Source organism: Oreochromis niloticus, linkage group LG4, assembly GCF_001858045.2.
Source record: "Oreochromis niloticus isolate F11D_XX linkage group LG4, O_niloticus_UMD_NMBU, whole genome shotgun sequence".
Lineage (NCBI taxonomy): Eukaryota > Metazoa > Chordata > Actinopteri > Cichliformes > Cichlidae > Oreochromis > Oreochromis niloticus.
The window spans coordinates 32,513,891-32,532,943 of record NC_031969.2 but is presented as its reverse complement, the minus strand read 5'-3'; the positions used below and the strand labels follow the sequence as shown (position 1 = coordinate 32,532,943).

At 42.5% G+C, this 19,053-nt stretch overlaps 2 protein-coding genes across 3 annotated transcripts in view; one reads left to right on the top strand and one right to left on the bottom strand.

The window, feature by feature from the left end:
• Nucleotides 1-446: 446 nt before the first annotated feature.
• lg4h16orf89 (linkage group 4 C16orf89 homolog) lies at nucleotides 447-9,076 on the top strand. Its single transcript, XM_005469092.3, has 8 exons — nucleotides 447-721; nucleotides 2,614-2,766; nucleotides 3,348-3,498; nucleotides 3,787-3,904; nucleotides 4,549-4,708; nucleotides 5,081-5,185; nucleotides 6,096-6,185; nucleotides 7,442-9,076. Exons 1-8 carry the CDS (start codon nucleotides 541-543, stop codon nucleotides 7,543-7,545), a joined length of 1,062 nt encoding a protein of 353 aa, XP_005469149.1. The 5' UTR covers nucleotides 447-540; the 3' UTR covers nucleotides 7,546-9,076.
• Nucleotides 8,852-19,053, bottom strand: part of ift70 (intraflagellar transport 70) — a 19,740-nt gene continuing 9,538 nt past the window's right edge. Inside the window, exons 9-20 of one of the 2 annotated variants that reach the window (XM_005469093.4) lie at nucleotides 18,239-18,391; nucleotides 16,761-16,826; nucleotides 16,574-16,627; nucleotides 14,752-14,817; nucleotides 14,418-14,494; nucleotides 14,100-14,307; nucleotides 13,947-13,994; nucleotides 13,137-13,208; nucleotides 12,186-12,289; nucleotides 11,862-11,940; nucleotides 10,014-10,143; nucleotides 8,852-9,388 (exon numbers count right to left, since the gene is read on the bottom strand). In XM_005469093.4, coding sequence (XP_005469150.1) covers nucleotides 9,252-9,388; nucleotides 10,014-10,143; nucleotides 11,862-11,940; nucleotides 12,186-12,289; nucleotides 13,137-13,208; nucleotides 13,947-13,994; nucleotides 14,100-14,307; nucleotides 14,418-14,494; nucleotides 14,752-14,817; nucleotides 16,574-16,627; nucleotides 16,761-16,826; nucleotides 18,239-18,391 — 1,194 coding nt within the window. In that variant the 3' untranslated portion in view covers nucleotides 8,852-9,251. The remainder of the gene's footprint in view (nucleotides 9,389-10,013; nucleotides 10,144-11,861; nucleotides 11,941-12,185; nucleotides 12,290-13,136; nucleotides 13,209-13,946; nucleotides 13,995-14,099; nucleotides 14,308-14,417; nucleotides 14,495-14,751; nucleotides 14,818-16,573; nucleotides 16,628-16,760; nucleotides 16,827-18,238; nucleotides 18,392-19,053) is intronic. The other variant, XM_003442477.5, reaches the window with a different exon arrangement.

Below are 19,053 nucleotides of genomic sequence, written 5' to 3'. Positions count from 1 at the left end.
CGTCCGCTTAATAATTTTAAAATCAGACTGATCTTCTATACTAACCTTTTGTGGTCAAATATTGTGGCTCCCTGCGCTGCCCCACTGGAAAATCCTGCACAAAGTTCACCTCACTGTAGGAAACTGCAAGGAAATATGTTATTTATTCTGTGTACATTTTCCACTTTTTGAAGAGCTTTTGTTTTTCATGCGTTGCATCTTTCAGGCCACGAACTGACTTTTTTTTTTAAATGTAATTTTGTTTTTTGGATTCGGTTAAATAAATGTGTAAATGTTTTCACTGCACATCACTTTAAATCCTCTTAGGAGGTAAGGTGAGGTTTTCTTGCTGTATTATTTTCATTCTAATAATAATTCAAATTAAAGGCAATAAAAATAAAATGTAATTTCGTGATGATAGCCCCTCTGACGTCATGGATACCCCCCCCCCATGCTGAGCCCTTGACTTTCCTCCCCCCGTGTTAAAGCGGATACAGGCTGTCCTCCTCCGCCTCTCTCGGTCTCCCTGCTAGACTGAAGCTGTCCCGAACCTCAGACCGGATGATGCGGGTTTCGGTGCTCCGGCTGGCCGCAGCGCTGGCTCTGTTTGCCGCAGTGTGCGGCTCTCGGGCGGAGGTGATCGATGACATCCTGAGCAGCCTCTCCCGCGGAGTGTCCTTCCTGGAGCGGCAGCATGAGCACATCAACCTGGACGGAGTGGTGGGGTTCGTCATACTGCAGGGTAGGACTGTTTACCAGCTGCAGGAAAACATCTGGAGAATAACAGCTGTTTATTGTTTGCTTGTTTTGGTGAAACTCACTGATTTGAGATGCAGGTGCAGATCAGACAGGTTATACAAATATGCAAAAGCTTTTAAACTGAAATGCTTTTAACCTCAATGTCGACTCAGAGGTTTTTGTCTCGCAGTGCCTGAAAGTGACACATTTTCTGCTTCACTCTCAGACTTTTCACTGATCTGCGTTTTATTTTACAGTAAAATACAGTAAAGTACAGGGCTGCCAGTACAGCTACTGCTCTGACATTTGTTTTTATGACAATGGAAACCCCAAAGCAATCTAAAAATAAAGTAAATCTATTTTGTTAACCCTTCTGTCCAAAAACAAATGATGAACATTTCCAGAATAAAAAGTGTATCCCCCCCAAAACTTTGATTTTGTGGCCGTAGCTTCTTAAAGAGCTGAAGTGGGAAGTCTGCGATCCTGTCTATCATGTGTATTCAGAGCACAGAGGATAAAATGATGGTCAGTATTTCCTCACAGCATTTAATATTCTGAGTGGCCAGCTTCTGGGTGCCTGCTGAGGGGCAGCAATCTGCGCAGCATTAAACTGTAAAGTCGCTTACAGTAGGTCACGTTACACATTTTTTTAATGTGAACATTTGATGCTGTAAGGACAAATAAAAAGGAAGCGTGTGACAGTTTGAGCTGTGGCTCTGATATTTTAGTCCGCTCCACAGTGACAAGCATTTAAATCTTGTTGGTTTCAGCAACTTTGAAGACAAACGGTCTTTGTTTTGGTTTGCGTCACACTGTTTTCAGGTCTCACCACCTCTCAGCGAGCAGTCCGCGAGTGTCTGCAGACGAGTCAGGGTCTTCCATGTGTAACATTATTAAAAAGGTGCAGATTAAAGCTCGCTAAATGACACAACACTGACTGAAGCTGCGCCGGCCACGTTTGGCTAAATCGTTTCTGCCGTGGTTTGTTTTCTCACCAGGAAAGTGAACTGACTTTAATGTGAGGCCGTGTTTCCACACAGAGCTCTCACAGTTTGTCCAGCAGAGATCATCTTCATGCTTTATTATCTTTTCTCATAAATGCAGATGTGCAACAGCTGCTCTGCTCTTTATGAAACAGAAAACAGCAGAAAGTAACAGCTCAGTATTCAACATCTGCTTGCTTTTCTCATTTTAGACACAGACTGTGTCCGTGAAGTGACATAATTTGAACCTTTATATTTTCTGTATGTTGACAATACACCGCAGTCTTGTGAGAATCACAGTTTCTAACTTATAAGGCTTTTTGTCAGTTTTCCATCAATCAATCATGAAGCTGACCTTGAAGACCTCGGTGGATGTAAGTCAGAATTGACAAACTCAGCCCGCTCCAGATTTAGAGAGATGGACATGATGTCACACAGGAGCTACACCTGCAAACCTGTTGGCAACCAAAGCAGTCACACAGAGGCTTCTGTGCAGCTGACCTCTTTGCATATGCAGCTGATTTCACCTAGACCCAGCCGGTCAGGTAATATTGAGACCAGAAGGCTGCTGGCTGGTCTGCAGGTGTGTGTGACTGAGGCTGAAGTAAAAACACTGAAGAGCTCACCTTTGAAATAAAACAGGAAGTAAGCCAAAAGAGGGAAAACACAAAGACAAACGGGAGGGCATGAAAAAGAACAAAGGAAGATAGTAACAGAGCAGAAAACCAAATAAGGGCCTACCTTTCAAAATAAAACAGGAAGTAAACCGAAAGAGGGTCCATCCACCGGAGGACACAGGCAGAGGAAATTAAAACCATAATAAAAGTACACTTATATCCTTTCAGACAAATAAAAATATTCAAGTGATTCTTTTATTTTACGAATGAACTCTTTCTTCCTGTTCTTGTCTCAGCTGAGCTGAAGGAGGCGGTCCGGACGTGGCCTCACACCGACCCGGTCAGCTGGGCTCAGAGAACCACCGCCGTCGCTCTGGTCAGACGTCTCGACCAAAGTCTGGAGAAGGCTAACGCTGCACTGGAACAGGACGACCCAAAATACTACAGAGGTGAGACTTTCAGACTCCATGTCCCAAAAGTCTGCAGGTACAATGCTGATCCATTTAGTGGTTAATTCTTGGAGCTGTTATGGTCTTTATGTGGAAGAAATTTTTTCAGATATTAAAACATGAAAAGGCTCAGGGCAGTCTCAGATATTTATTTTTTATTATCACACCTCATATTTATGAAGGTAAAAGTGTCAGTGATGTTAAAAAGTTGTTTTTCAAAAGTGACACTGAAACACACTACAGGTGAGTGAACACAACATCGAGAACAGACACAACAAACAGTCAGAAGGCTAAGAGACAAATTTCAGTTTCACTGCTGTGACATCTTCTGTAGGTGTTTGCTGAAAGAGGAGGAGCTTATTTAAAGACTGTTTGAACTTATAGGGGCTGTTTTTTGAGTTAGATTTGTATTTAATTATGTTTTTAATCATCACGATGTGTTGATTAAGGTTTAATTACATTATTTAAATATCTGACTTGAGAGAAATGAGCAGACAGGTGCTGCACAGACGTGCAGGTGAGGTTTGTTGAGATCCTGGCAGATTTTAACAGTTGTGCGTTTCTTGCATTCTCCTCTCAAGAGTTCGAGCCCCTGTTGTCGTGGAGTTTCTGGCTGATTCCTCAGGAATGGTACACCACAGATCCCAGCCTGGTTTATCCCTCCACCATGACAACTGAGTGTTACGACGAGCAGCTCAGTGACAAATGTCTGACCCTGCTGCTGGGAACCTGGTATGAACCCACACCAACACCCCAAAGAGTCCGGCTTCAGAGGCTCTTTACTGTGCTGGTTCCCCTACATTTGGGTTGTTGGACTGTGCCAATTACTCACTGGCCTCAGCCTGTTTTTTAACTTTAAATATGCTGATTTACACTAAAAATAAGGTTCTTTATCTCACTGTAACTGCCAGTAGTTTGGATTGTTTTTCACTGCTGTGCAATTATGTATGAAGGTAATAACACCTGTTAGCTGAGGTGAGGACACTCACCTGCCTGAGACGTGTGTGTGTGTTCGGACAGGAAGATGAATGGGACGCCATGCATCGTCACCAAGCCCTGCCGGGACACCATGACTCGTTTTGGGTGTCCACACTACTCTCTGTCCCACCAGCTTCTCTACTTCATGATCGGAAAAATGGTGAGCAAACAAAGATGGAAACAACATGTAAAACCATTCAAAGACCCATAGATGTGTGTAACACTCACAAATGGAAAGCATTTTGGAGAAAGAAACGACCTCATTTTAGGAAGCCTCACAGAAGGAGGGGCTCAAATCCAGATATGATCCTCCTGTGTGGAGTTTGCATATCGGCTCAATCTGCAGAACCTCTGGTTTAAATCAAAATACCAGATAAATGCTGCCTATCGCTGCCCAAACTGTATTTTAAATCTTTTACTTCCTGGTAAGACTCATTACATTTTCATTAAGAATTTTCATTAAGAGTCTTTACATTTGTATGTTTTTCCCAGTAAAATACTGAGCCAAAAGCTCAGGCTGTAGACTGCTCTAAACACTGGGCTGTAGAGCCATAGCTGTGAGCACAGAAGCCCCACCCACCCGCTCTTCAAAATATTCTGTTTATAATGGGCAGCCAATCAATAAAAAGCTCTCTTAAAGGGAGACCAGTAGAGAGCCTAAGACAGAGCCTTGGGGAACACCGCAGGTGGCAAAACTACTGTTAGAAATATTTGATTATCTAAAGTAGCGAGGACCATTACAGATTTCAGTATGAGGGGAATTTATGAGCTTCACAGTTTGACCGTTTGGTATTTCCATTTCAGAAAGGCTGCACTAATCTGCTGAAAGGTGACACACGAGCATCCAGAGCAAACATGACTGAACAGAACTACCAGAGGATCTTCTGCTCCAACATGATGAAGACCAACCAGGACATCAAAAACGGTCTGACTGAACAGATGGTCGACATCTTCATCGAAAACAGTGAGTATCGACATTTTCCTGATCCATTGTTATTCCAGCACGCAATTTAAGCATCATGAAGCAAAGTGAATTCCCATATTTAAAAAAATGTCTTTACTCATATTTTTATATTTTCATGCTTTCAAAAAAGCTCAAAAATTAATTAATTTATAAATATAAATGACTAATTATGATAAACTCATAAAAATGATCGAAAACGGTGATGATATGGTTATATATGGTTATGTGAAAACCATATTGTCAAATATTGATGTCTCCTTTTGGAAGAGATAAACTAAAAATATTTACATTTCTTAAACATTTGATGATTATAAATCATGAGCAGTCAACTGTAAATAAATTTGTTTCTGAGTTTCCTCTCTGTGTTGGCAGTCCTGATTTGTGGACTGTCTGGATTCTCTGACTTCCACAAAGCCGACTGGCTGCAGCACATTCTGAGGCTGCAGGACGAGGAGGTGGGCTGCTTTGGGAGAGACAGTGAGTACCATAAAACCTGCTACAGTCTGCTGAAATGTATGTTCTTAGTCAAAAAGACCAAATATGTCAGACCTCAGAAATATAGCAACGGTGTATCTTAGAGGTCTTAATGAAACAAAGATGGCCACTGATGCAAGAATATGCAGGTTTTTTATGTGTTGACTGTGCATTCATACAAGTAATGGGGTGAGTGGATCTCTGTCTGATGTTATATCAGTGAAAAACCTGCACGGGATCTGAATTACCTGCAGATTTCTTGAGAAATAAAGCAATTGACGAATTACAATAATTTGTTATAGAAGCATATTTCAGCACTCCAGAAATACAGTTTCTAAAATTTTTTTTATTATTTATTTCTTGATTTCTTTGGACAGACCAGGAAACAAAGACTGCAAATAGAATTTTTTGCTTGTTTTTCATGAAAACTTTTAATAAAAATAATGTGTGAAGTGGTAGTCAGGGATCTGGGATTTCATGTTGTCATCTGCATACCACTGATAATTTTACATGCTGGTGAATAATAATGCTGCCCAAGAGTATGCATAATAAAAACTGAAGAAGACCTAGAATACTTCCTTGAGGAACACCATATTTCAGCTGCCCTGAACCATTAAATCACTTAAGTTCAGCAAGTAGTAATTATGTAATAAGATACATAATAAATATATTTAAATATCTATTTAAATACAATGAATAATAAACTTTTTATATGCACTGTACTGATGTATTAACCCATTTGCCATTTGATGTATTTTGAAAGAAATTAGTTTAAAAAAAAAATCACCTCCTAATTACTGATGTGGATTACATAAGAATCAATTATCTGTATTTATCTGTAGTAAATTACTGATTTCTGGGCAGTGATTGTGAACGGATGGATGGGCAGTTCATTCTCTGTTGTTCTCCTCAGAGAGCATCATCTCACAGATCATTGGAGACGAGCTGCTGGAACAGCTGCAGCCTCACAGGAGAGTGAAGAGGAGGGAGAAGATACTTCCAGGTCCGTTTAAATTTTTCTCAGCTGAGGATCTTTCATGGCCTGCAGCTGCAGAACGTGTGAAGTGATGATGAGGCGGTCCCAAATGCAGACTTAACAAAAAACGAGCCACTTTATTCATAGGCTGCACAAAAACAGAAGCAAAAGGCGAACGGAGATAGAACTAAACTAGCTAGACTAACTGGGAAAACTAAACACAGGGAACCTTAAACATGAACCACGAACATGAAACTAAGAACTTGGACATGGAAAGAGAAGAGGAATAACTGGACAAGAGACTAGAGGAACCTGACACAATATATATGCACACACACACACACGAGGGTGATTAGGAGAAGCAGAAACACACGGGGAACACAGCTGGGACGAATTAGGCGTGACGAGACAGGGAGGAAGCAAACCTGAACACACTGAACACAGGAAAGCAAACTGTCAAAATAAAACAGGAAACACACTAAGACGCAGACTAAAACATGCAGCATGACACGGGCTGGGAGGAAGGAACGCACATGGGACCAAGACAGACTAGGGAGACAATGGGACGAGACACAAACAGTTAACGGAGATGAGACATGGAGGGAGAGAGAGAGGAAGTGAGAGACACCGAGAGGGCGAGAGACAAGACAGGCTGGGGACAACAAACATGGACGCACACGACTGACAGGGGAGACGTGGAGTGAAACACAAGGAGGGGAACATGTGGAAGGGAGACGAAAAACAACGACCCGACTAAGACATACACAGAGGGCGAGGGAGCGATAGACACCGAAACGCAAACACAGACGACAAGACAGATTCTCACAGGAGACAAGACGACAAAGGCACAAAAGGGACTTGACAGACCAGAGAACATAAACCAGAAATGAGCAATAACTCAGTGACATGGAAAGGACTAAACGCAATACTAAACGATAGAAAACTCAATCATAACATCTCAGGAATCACAAAAACACAATAAACTCAGAGCTGGATCAAATGACCCAGAACCATGACAGGATCGTAACAATCACATCAGCTCATCTTCAGCCACTGTGGCTAAAGAAGCTTGTTACAGGAAACAGTTTCTCAGCTTCGTTTTGTAGGTTTGGAGGAAATCTGAACAACGTTGCTGTTGTGAATTCAGCGGAGGTCAGATTAAAAATGCAGTTGGATGCAGAGCTCTTGGAGCTCATATGCTGAAAATTTGAAAAGTACTTCATCTGATTTAGTTTGGGGGTTTTGTTATTGTCTAATAAACTCTGTTATTTTTCATCTGCCAGACGGCTGTTCCAGTCACATGACGGCGGTGGCGGTCGGTGCTCTGGGAGGATACCTGAACTACTACCTGACAGAACAGGACATTACGAAGAGGCCGCTCTCCTGAGGGGCGCACACACGAGACAAAACACTGTAGATCATCAGGTAGAGACTTTCGTCATTGGTGAAATGAGGCAGACTCTCCACACCACATGTTGCTTTAAGAACGTAGTGTTAACATGATGAAAACGCCTAATGCAAAGCTGGGATGTGGAAACTAAAGCTTTATTTTCAGTCATGTTGGATTTTGTGACTATAACAATAAAGCTGATTTTTTACTATTATTATTATCAAACCTAAACAGTAGTGATGCTCCAATCATAAAAAAGGATGGCGTACTCGATGAGTAGGACCATGGTAAAATGTAAATGAGGGTTTTGGAGGATGAGATTTGGATTCATTAGACTTTTCAAGGTCATCACAAAATATTTTCTGGCTCCAGGGGTTAAAGTGGGCCACGGGGATCCTGAAAGCCCACCTCCAGTTAATGAGTGATTACATCTGATCGGCAGCTTTTAATATCAAGTGAGTTCATTTTTAATGCAGATCGGCTTTGCTTCCAGCTGCTCCCACCTCAACCGATCAGAAGGTGACACACGGCTGCGAGCGCTCTGAGCCTTCAATCCTTCCATTTGTGTCAGAGTTCATGCACACAATAGGACTGGAATCTTAATACTTCAGCATTTAGCCATCACTACAGGAGGGGAGTCCACAGAAAGTGCTGTCTGAAATTTACAGTGCTGATATTGTAAGTCCCACACTGAGCTGTAACGGTGACGAGGGCAGAGCTGGTCCCGATGTTTTCAGCTGAGAGCACAGCAGGAAAAAAATGCTTTGTCTTTATGTTTTATGTTCAGAGTTTGGGAACTGAAAATACACAGCTAAAAGTTTTTATACAAAAGAGCCCAAAGGTTTGCCCTGAGTTATGAAGTGGTGAGTTTAATTATTTTTTTGCATTGAATTAATTTAATTCAATGCAGTTTTATATATATAAATTTATAGGGCCAAATCACAACAAGAGGCGCTTTATATTGTACGGTAAAGACCCAGGAAATATACCCCTCCACCAGCCAAATCCCACTCTAACCCCTGTGCATCAGCGACATTGTGGCCACAAAACAGTGTTTTTTCTTTGCTGTAGCCTCTTTAGGAGAAACTTGTAGTTGCAGTGAGTGAAAAACACAGAGGACGCAGCGTGGTGTGGTCAGAGATTCGAGGATCTTTGATGTTCGAATCTGCAGGATGTTTTTTAAAGTCTATATAAAGCTAAAAACGCTGATTGGAGCATCTCTATTTAAATCACATATTTACATTTACTTTAAGAAAAAACATCAGAGTCCGCCCAGGTTGTTTTCCTGGTGGAAAGCTTGAGATTTAGTTCTAAAAATATCTTTATTTACTTTAAATCATATTGTTTTTCACACGTATTTAATCGACAAACAGAGTCGGGAGCACCGGCTGCAGAGGACCTGCATGAACCCAATGCATGGAGATGAACTTACATTACTGTCATCATGTATGTTTATGTTAGTGAAATAAACATAACCAATAAAACTAAGGTCTGTTCTACAAACCGTTGTGTTCATAGTGATGATAAATGCAGTCCATTAACTGTGATTATATCAGATCTGCTCACTGAGATCACGTCCCAGCGCAGAGAAGCCAGACGAAGGCTCCACAGAAACACGTCACTGTGTTCTGACCGTCTTTTAAACCAAGTTTCTGTGGAACTTATTAAACTGTCATAACTCAGCCGGTAACACCTTTGTGATGTCACTTGTTCCAACCAATCACCTCATAGAACAGGGCCTTGAGAAGCCGAGCCTCGTAGGTGACGGTGTTCTTGCCGATGTGAATGCGGACCTCCTCCAGAGGCTGCTCGATGATGGCCGGCACCTCCTTCCCGTAAACTGCAGGAAAGCGAAGAAAACAGTCGGTCAGAGCATTCGGAGTACAAAATTACTTTTTTACCACAGTACAGGAAGTATCAACATGAACATTTAAAATGGAAACACTGCAAACAATTTTACACTCCAGCTAAACAACCTAAAGTCCCAGCGTGACTGTGATGGATCGATCACAGTTTGAATAATGTGCAGCAGTTAAATGTCTGTGACGCAGAGGACCAGAAACAAGCAGTGACACCCTGAATGTGATCCGATTCCTGATAATTCACTCAGGAAAACTTCAAAAAGTGTGTTTTGGATAAACGTCAGAGGCTCATATCAGCAGGTGGCTGAATGGAGCACCTGCTGACTTCTGGACTTTTTATAACCCTAAGCATCAACATTAGCAGTTTAAGTTGCCACCATGTTGCTTTCTCAGAGCTGAAGAGGACTGGAGCTGTGGTCAGTTTCCAACTGTGTGAAGAGTCTAAAGATACTAAGCTATCACCAAAACTTTAACAATCACTAAAAACTGGAACCTGTACACGAACATTTTAATCTGAAAAAACAGAGTAAACCCATTAAGTGTGTCGTCACACTGGTGTGTTCTCGAGATATTTCTGCAGGCGTGTTTGTGACGGCTGCTCACCCTCGCAGTGCTCCAGGAACTGAATGCACTCCTGTACCACGGTGTCCCTCAGCATGACCATGTGTTTGGACATGTTCTCCAGCAGGGACAGGAAACAGCGCTTGGCGTAGAACCATGTGTCCGTTCCCAGCTACACATAAACAAAACAGATGAACAACATATAACCAGACTGAACGTCTCAGCTCCTGCCAGCAGTATTTGTTTAGTGAAGATTGTAAGCTGTAGTCATGACAGTTTAACCACACAGGACGGTTTCCTGTATAAAATGATTTGAAGTGAATGATTTGTAATATGTATTTATTTAGACTGTAAGCCCAACAAGGGACAATTGTTGAAAATTAGCAGTAGCTATAAACCTATGTGCGGTACATCAGTCTCATGTCTTGCACTTGAACTATGTTAAACTGCACTGTCCCTTTTAAATAAATAAATTAAAATTAAGTAACCAGAGACGAGAAGCCGGCGTGCATCGTGCCAGGTTTCACATTCCTGTAGTGCTCTCTGCTTTTACTGTGGATGTGACTGGATGGTGATTGTTGGAGGGGATGAGAGACGAGATGCTCAGGATGACGGCTTGTGTTCTCAGCTGGATTTTAGTGGACTCAGCTGCAGCTGGACTCTGCTGATGTTGTGACTGAACGGGATCAAAAGGTTCCCAAAAAAAGCAGCTCGGCCTCGGAGAAGGTGCTCGGAAACAGAGTCCTGCAGGACTATTTGTTGTTCAGATATTTTTTAATCTTTGGACACAAAATCCGAACACTGCAATTGGGATTATCTCCATTTAATATTAAATTAAGCTAAAGCATGGTTAGATTTCATCAGACTGTACAAACAAGCTGTAAGTGGAGTCAGATTTCACAGAAGCTGCAGATTTATGAATAAAACTAAACCATGAAGGATGAAATGTTCATAGGACTGCTTTTGATAAAACTGTGCATGTGCATGGTTCTCTTTTTAAGTCTTAATCTAAAACTACATGCATGAGTCTCTAATCTATAACCATGAACGTGGACATGGAAGCGAAGAAGACTGTCCGGGTGTTAAGCATATTAAAAAACCTCCATGAAGCTTGTTTGTTCCTGTGCCTCCTGCTGCTCCTCCTGCAGCTGGTGGGTTCACAGAAAGGTGGGGCTGGTTTGGGCCCGGGCCACCAAGCATGCTCACTGTGGCTGTGTTTTTCCATCAAAGCCATTAAAGGCTTGCACTCTGTTTATTTTGCTGTGTGTCCTTCCAGTGTTAAATGACACAGAAGTACGTGGTCTGTACGAGCCCTGCTCGTTTTTGTGTGGGAAAAGGAAAAATCATCAAGAAACAAGATTTTAGTTTTCTTTTTTTTTTTCATCCATCTGTAAGAACAATGCCATCCAGCACTGATTTACTCAGATGAGCCCGTCGTTACTAATCTGAAAGTTCAGTCAGAGCCCCAGCCCTTACACCAACACCAGGCTCTGATTGGAGGCTCACTCTCCCAACAGATGGCCAATCAGCTGCAGTCCAAGAAGCAGGACTGCGGAGGGGGACTTAAAGTGTTCCTGAGCGGAAGCACAGTCGGCCCCTCTTCTCTCACTGAAGCTGATCGCTCGGTTGAATCATCATCGTGATTACAAAAGTACTGGAATCTTGCAGCTGGACTAAGCCAAAATCTTCTGAGTGTTGTATTCACAGTGTGAGGATCACCAGGGTGACCTGCTTGATTTTCTTTTCTTAGCTGTAGGCACTGGGAGCCAGTCAAACATCAGGGGCATTAAACTGGGCAGTAGGAGATGACGTTGGGGTCTGCCTTGGTGACCCAAAGGACTCTGTGATCTTTTGTATCTGACTGATACAATCGGTGGAAAAATGTCTGACCTTCTTGTTGTAAGGCTCCAGGCTCTTGATGACACGGGAGATACCAAAGTCGTAGTTTCCCTTTGCACAGTACAGCGTCCTGAAAGACAAAACACAAGTGTGCAAAAAAAGGTTTCACAGAGATGATCTTACTGATGATAGCAGGACTTTTTTCTTCTTCCTCTCTAACCTTCACATCAGAAATGATACAAAATAAAATACTTAGGACTGATTTCTGATTGCATAGTAACGCCCTTTCATTGCAACTGAAGAATACAGTAAATACCTGCTGACTGTCCCCATAAAGCTCTTCCTGTGTAATCAGGATCCGAGTGTGGGACTCACCCGATGACCAGGTTGACGATGCAGAGGTGAAAGACCTTTTTGTCGGGGTCGTCGTAGGAGATCTGCTCCTCTTCTTTCTCAATCTTCCTCATCAGCTCTTCAGCCTGTTAAACCGGGACGACATGCAGAGCTCATCAGAGTCAGAGAAGTTAGAAGACTGTGTTAGCCGAGAGATGCTGTCCTGCTATTGCAGATACTCGATTCTGGCCTGGGCCATTTGCTGCTCTTCCTTACACCTTACCTGTCTACTCTCAGACTGTCCGTCATAATAATGAGCCTTTAATCACAACAAAGGCTAAAAGCTCCCCCCAAAAAAGTCATCCATCCTGGATAGTGAAGCTAGAGTTTGGATGAAAGTCTCACACAGGGACCTGATCAGACTCCCAGCAGGGAAAGGCTGGAGCTGGAGCTCTGAACGTTCAGGCAGTCTAACAGCACTGCTGGATTTCAACATGTTTCCATGCCCGGCTTTTTGTTTATTCTATCACCATCAGTCTGGAGATAAAATAGTTTCTGCTGTGGCTTTACTATATAACAAAGAATCAACAGTGACAGTGGCCATCACACAGGATGAGTACAATAACTATATGTGTGCATGTGTCTGAACAGATATGCTTCAGTTTTATGCAGACTCTGTGCTCCCTCTCTCTTTAGGAGGACATCCCAGTGGACATTAATTCAGTCTTCTATCAGCATATAAATGCTGCTTCATCGTTTTTCTCTACAGTGGGAAGGGACATTAAACTGGAATAGGGTAATTAATTTATTTCATAGACATTACTATTTCTAATGGAAGTTTTGACCTCTTTTGTCTCATCTGAGTGTCTCTGCTTTTTAAAGCAATGCTTTTTGTAAGTTTCATTTCTTTCATATGTGTTATAAACGTGTTCTTCTGGATAGAAATCATATAGAAACAGCTTTGGGCTGACAGTGACCCTGTCTGTACGTTACCTCTTCGTTTTGGCTCGTCATGATGTAGGACACGCACAGGTTGGCTAGGACCACGGCGCTCACGTTCAGGATCTACAGAAGCAAACACAAACATGGATCAGAGGCTCGACCACTGATTTCACAGGAAATCTTTTCAGTCAGCAGCAGAACCTTTAAATTATCCCACTGATGTGAGTTTAAATCTGAACTGGAACATATAAGAAAACTGCGGGTGTTTTCACAGCTATAGTCCGTTTACTCTGGTCCGAATCAGCTGGGTTGGTAAACTTGTAGCTTTTTTTCAGGGTTTGGTTTCTTTTCTTGCGTCACTACAAACCACATGAGAATGTTCAGTCTACTGATTGGCCAGATGTGTCTGAGGTGAGAGAAACAAAAGTAAATACAGGAAGAAGGTGCTTTGCTCTGGACTACTGAACGGAGCATGGAGAAGTTTTTAGCTAAAACCTACAATGTACAGCTAGTTTTGGCTCAGATCGAGGTTGGATCATGTTCACACCATAAAACAAATGCTCTTTGGTCAACACTGGTGCAATTACTGCGTTCACACCTGCACAAACCAACCGCACCAAAACGAACAAGAGTTTGAATTGAACGGACTAAAAAGCACAGGTGTGAAAACACCCTAAAAACCTCTTTATTCCCCAGTGTTAGTGTGCTCTGTTAAACACTCCAGACCTTCAGCCATGTGACTATCTGAAGTTGTACAACATCAGAAACACCACTGCAAACCATCATACTAAACAGCAGATTCATGCACAGATAGAAACTGCAGAGGCAGAGAAACAGGTGTTTGGTCTGTTTTTTGTTTACCGATGGTTTGCACTTGCAGGGACACTCCTGTATGTTACACTGCTCCACCTGGACAAAAAGGCACACTGTCAGCTTTTAGCGCTGACGTCACACTGTCATCATTTGGTGCCCACAGGTGAACAGGCAGGTAATAATCCGCCCTAAAGCACTCACATTGTCGTAGTGCTTCTTGACGATGGGCTCGTAGAAGCCGATAGCCTCCTTGTACTTGTTCTGCATGAAGAGCACATGAGCCACGTTCAGCTTCCAGGTGTCGTTATCGTTGCAGTACTCCACCGACTTCCGGAAAATCTTCTCCACCATCTGGAAGTTCTCGCGGTTCCAGTAGATCTTAGCCTGAGCCATGAGGACCACGATGTACCTGTGAGAGATGCGGCCAATCAAAAAGTAATCCTCTGTTACTGACTTTGCTTTGTTTCCATTGAGGAAATGAAAACATGACTTAGTGTGTTTATGTTTGCGTGTCCTCACTTTTCCTGCATCAGTTCGAAGTCCTGCACAGCTTTCTTCTGCAGTTCCTCATCTCGAGCCAGCCTGGTTTCCTGCAGCTTGAAGAAGATGAGTGATTCACACAGACATTTTATTTGTATTCAATCCTGTCCTGCAAGAAATCGTCAAGATCAGCTGCAATCCTGCAAGCTCCTTTGCAACCAGCCTCCAAACCACTTTTCATGGTTCTGACTTAACCCACAGCGCCACTCCTATAGCAAAAGCATGTCTGATATATAACCCCACAAAATAAAATACAGGCAGTGTGAAAATGCTGTGTGCAGTAAGACAGAAAGAGAAGCGTGAGGTAAACAACCTGCTTTGTTAGCTTGCGTAGCTGTTCCGCCAGTTTTCCGTTCATCTCTTCAAACTTCCTGAAAGCCTGAAAAAGAATGCAGGTAATGAAACATGACGGACACAAAAACAAATCTGATGCTGAACCATCAAACTGTCTTTTCCAGCCAACTGTCATCCACAGCATTAGTTGTGTTTCATTCACAGTGTTGACTGGTTAGCTCAGCAGGTTAATGTACTCTTTCCAGATTGAGAAATTTATGGTTCATGTTTCTAGGACTCGCACTAACGAGTATTATTTTGTAATTTCATCCTTTTATACATTCTCTGCCGATTGTCCAGGTCTGGGTTGTGGCAGCAGCAGTCTAAGCATAGGTGTTAAGACCTCCCCCTCCCAGCCACCTCCTCCAGTTCTTCTAGGAGGCTGGTTAAGTGTTCCTAAACCAGCCAAATTACAAAACCTCTCTAGAGTGTCCTGGTTCTGCTCTAGGGTCTCCTCCCAGTTAGATATCCCTGAAGCACCTAGAAAGGGTCCAGGAGTTATCCTAGTCAGAGGCCTGAATCACCTGACTGACTCCTTTCGATGTGGAGCAGCAGCTCAACTGAATGACCGATATCCTCATCCCATCTATGGCTGAGTCGAGAAACCCCTCAGAGGAAGCTGATGTATCTTCAATGCTGCCTTCAGTCAAAACGCCGAGCTCGTGGTGAGGGAATGTAGACTGAGCCATAAACAGTTCCTCTTTACCATAACGGACCGCTACAGCGTCCTCATTGGTCCATCTGTCAGTCTCCTCTCTGACCTTTCACCTCACTTGTGAACAACACCCTCACATAACTGAAACTCATTCCCCGTCCTGGAGTTTGCACTCTCTTTGTTTTCCAGCTCAGGTGTAAAGGTGCTAATTCTCATTTCAACCACTTCACCAAAACAATCTGTTTCATTTACAGTCATTAAAAAGAGACTCAAAAAAATCTTGCACATGAATCCAAGTGCAAGCTGGAAGTCGACATTTCAATGAGACAGACTTGTAGACAAGACCGCCTAAACCAAGACCAAGACAATACAAGACCAGAGGGTATCGAGACCAAGACAAGACCAAGACCAAGACCAAGACCAAGACCAAGACAGACCGAGTCAAGACCAAGACAAAGTCGAGACGAGACCGAGACAAAAAAAGTCTTTAAACTGCAGCCAGATGCTGCCTCGTTTACGGGTGTCAGGCATATTTATGTGTTTTTGCGATGCACTCGCACAGCCCTCCTCACCGCTGTCTACTGTCTGACTCACGTACTGAGAGGACAGACGCACGCTCCACTTGACTGTCGCGTCCATCACCCTCTCTGTTTTTCACATAATGATATTATCCTATATCCTTGCATGTGATTGGCCACAATATGGAGGGATTGGAGCACAGCTGAGCCACTGTGTGAGAGCTGAGCAGCCAAAGGAAATTAAGTGATGAGCCGGCTCTCGCTCAATGGGAGTCGACACTTCTGATTCATTACAAAGCGCTCTCTAAGCACGGCTCTTAGAGCTGATGCTTTGCGCATGACACATTATTGAACGTTACGTTGTGTGTCATGGATACTGTTGACTCCAAATCTCCCGACCACTATGTTGATCTGAGACAGCAAGACCGAGACAGCAAGACCAAGACAAGACCAAGACCATGTAAAAGTGGTCTCAAGACATCCAACTCTACAATGAGAAGAGTTTTAACAGAGCTTAAATATATTTTTTGGCCCTGAAAGTTTCATATCATGTGGACAGTTGGTTTATTTTATACAGAGCATTAAAAATAGCTTCCTATTAATAAGGTGTCAGGTGTTTTATGCCGTACCTCCTCTGGTGCCGTCTGGCAGGTCAACAAAGCATCAAGAAACTCGTACATGTACTGAAAAAGAAAAAGAAACAGATGACGATTGTTTTTGTTATTACTAGTCATATTTGTGCAGACCACACTACACCAGATGTGCTAATTAGAATAAAATCAACTGGCTGGTCTCTTGTGGATACTCGTTACTCACCGGGGAGAGGAACTTGTAGGTGAGATGTGCGTTTTCTGCCAGGACATCAGCTGCCAGGTCAAAGTACTGTGAGAAGTCCAGCAGAGAAGTTAATGCCATCTTAATGAAAGACTTGCAGCTCTTTGTTTTCAGCTCTTTCCACTGGAACTCACACCACACGAGTCCAAATCCCTTTGCAAACAGTGTTACTCCCTGCGTGGATGCTCACTGGTGGAAACTGCTGACATGCTACAGAGAGGCGTCGTGGTGTTTATGGAGAACAGCACAATAAATCTCTGAATAATGAGGTCAGCGTGAGCGCAGTCAGGGAGAGGAGCTGTTTAGAGTTTATAGGGCTGCCAATTAAAACTAACTGAATGGAAAATTTTAATTTACGGAGGAAAAAGAAATTTTACAATTAGACATTAATTGTAAAACTGTTGTCTTGGAGCAGTAGATCTGTGTATCGATGCTTAAAGTCAGAAACTTTCATCATCTCCTTATTTAAACTGGCAGATGCTTTTGTGAAAGATTTCTCTTGGTTAATTTCTCTTGAGATTTATTATCTTTGTTGTTACTTTCTGTCTTATTTTGGTAATCTGCAGCAGCTACTTCCTGTCGTTGTCTGTTTCCCTTCCTCTGTAACTTTTTGCCACACCCCGATAATTTTCAGCTGTGTCTTCTTCTTCTCAGTTTTTGGTTATTCCACCTGGTTTCCCTCCTCGTGCTCCTTCGTGTTTCTGAGATTCCTGCGTTGTTTGGCCATGTGGACGTTTTTTAAAATGTTTTTTTTTCTGAACTTTTGTAAACTAAAACTGCTTGTTTCAGTTACCTAATTACCTGAACTAATCTGAGCTGTTACGAGCCTTTAAAGCCACGCTGGAGTGGGACAAATTATTTTCCACACTGTTTGCTGGATCACAGCAAGAGCCTGTCTGAAAGTCCAAATAGTGCTAAACACAGCACGTTTCATATTGATGTGTTTCTATAGCAGAATAAAAGCCTTCAGCAGGTTTGCTACAGCAACAGGAACAATTACCAGGATCCTATTGTTCTAATTTCCATGCACATATTTTTGTTTTTATTAAAATGTACCTTTTACTGAGCCTCTTAGCTCATCATCTCTCTGAAACACAAGCTGTTTTTAGTGCCATTTAAGACAACCTGCTTCTGATTGACTGACCCTCAGAAACACCAGGTTATAACAGCAGCTGCGTGTGATGATCATAGTAAGGAAATATACTGTCACAGGGCCAAGAGTAGAAACAAAAACTGAGTGTTTAAAGCAGCCTGAGCTTCTGGCCCACAGTGAGTACTTGTACATACGCTACACTGACTTTATCAGAAACTTTGCTTATGTTTAATATGAACATCCACCACTGGAACATGAGATAAATGACAGAAAATCAAGAAAAGCATATTTGACCTGAGGTTTAGCAGGTCAGTGTGAGTCTTTGCTGCTGTAGTTGGTCTCCTTCAGATAAAATACTGCTGCGTACCTCGTGTTTGCAGTAGAGCAGCAGCAGGTTTCCAAAGGTGACGGGGGGGAAGGAGGGCTGCTGCAGGAGGAAGGCCAGCTTCTCGAAGCCCTCCGACGGCTTCGTGTCCATGTTCAACAGAGCCTGGTTGTGGAGTGTCACTGGGTCCAGTTCCTGAAAAATACACATAATATAGGATATGAAGTACATAATGTGCACTGAGTGAACAAGAATAACTGCACTTTTTCGAATTGAAGTGGGGCTGATTGCTTTTATAATGAACCAGATAAAAGACAAGTTGTACAGACTTCAACAGAAATACAAACTTTCATCGTTTGTGAGTTTTCAGTTGTTCATTTTGTTCCTTTTTATTGTTAGTGTATAAAAAAAGAGGCACAGCTGGAGGTACAAACCATGCAGGGAGAAGGACTCTTTGAACAGCCTGTTTAAATTCTTGTTTCAGTTTTTAACGATGATGAAGCTTTTTCTCCTTCATTGTTTCTGTGTATGAGCAAAAACACCAGGTCTGAAAACGGTCACTTTGCTCCTCGTGGTGAATTTAATTAAAAGTGGCCGAGACTATAAAAATGTCACGAGCACCATTACACCTGAGATCATGAAAAACTGCTGTGGCTACAACAGAACAGTTTATGATGATGCGGTGTCAAACATCATATTTAATTGACATCATTTAAAATGATGCTCAGAGTCGAGGATGGCTCATTTTGTTAGACGGTGTTTGTCTCGTCTCCTCTCTCCTCAAATCTCCTCCTCACCTCCTCTGCTCACATCTCAGGTGGGAGGGATTAAGGAGGATGAGCACCCTGATTCTCCCT

Coding starts and splice junctions, on each gene's coding strand:
- lg4h16orf89 (XM_005469092.3), top strand. CDS start 541: ATGATGCGGGTTTCGGTGCTCCGGCTGGCCGCAGCGCTGGCTCTGTTT. Junction 2,767..3,347: donor CGACCCAAAATACTACAGAG/GTGAGACTTTCA, acceptor TCTCCTCTCAAG/AGTTCGAGCCCCTGTTGTCG. Junction 3,905..4,548: donor ACTTCATGATCGGAAAAATG/GTGAGCAAACAA, acceptor TTTCCATTTCAG/AAAGGCTGCACTAATCTGCT.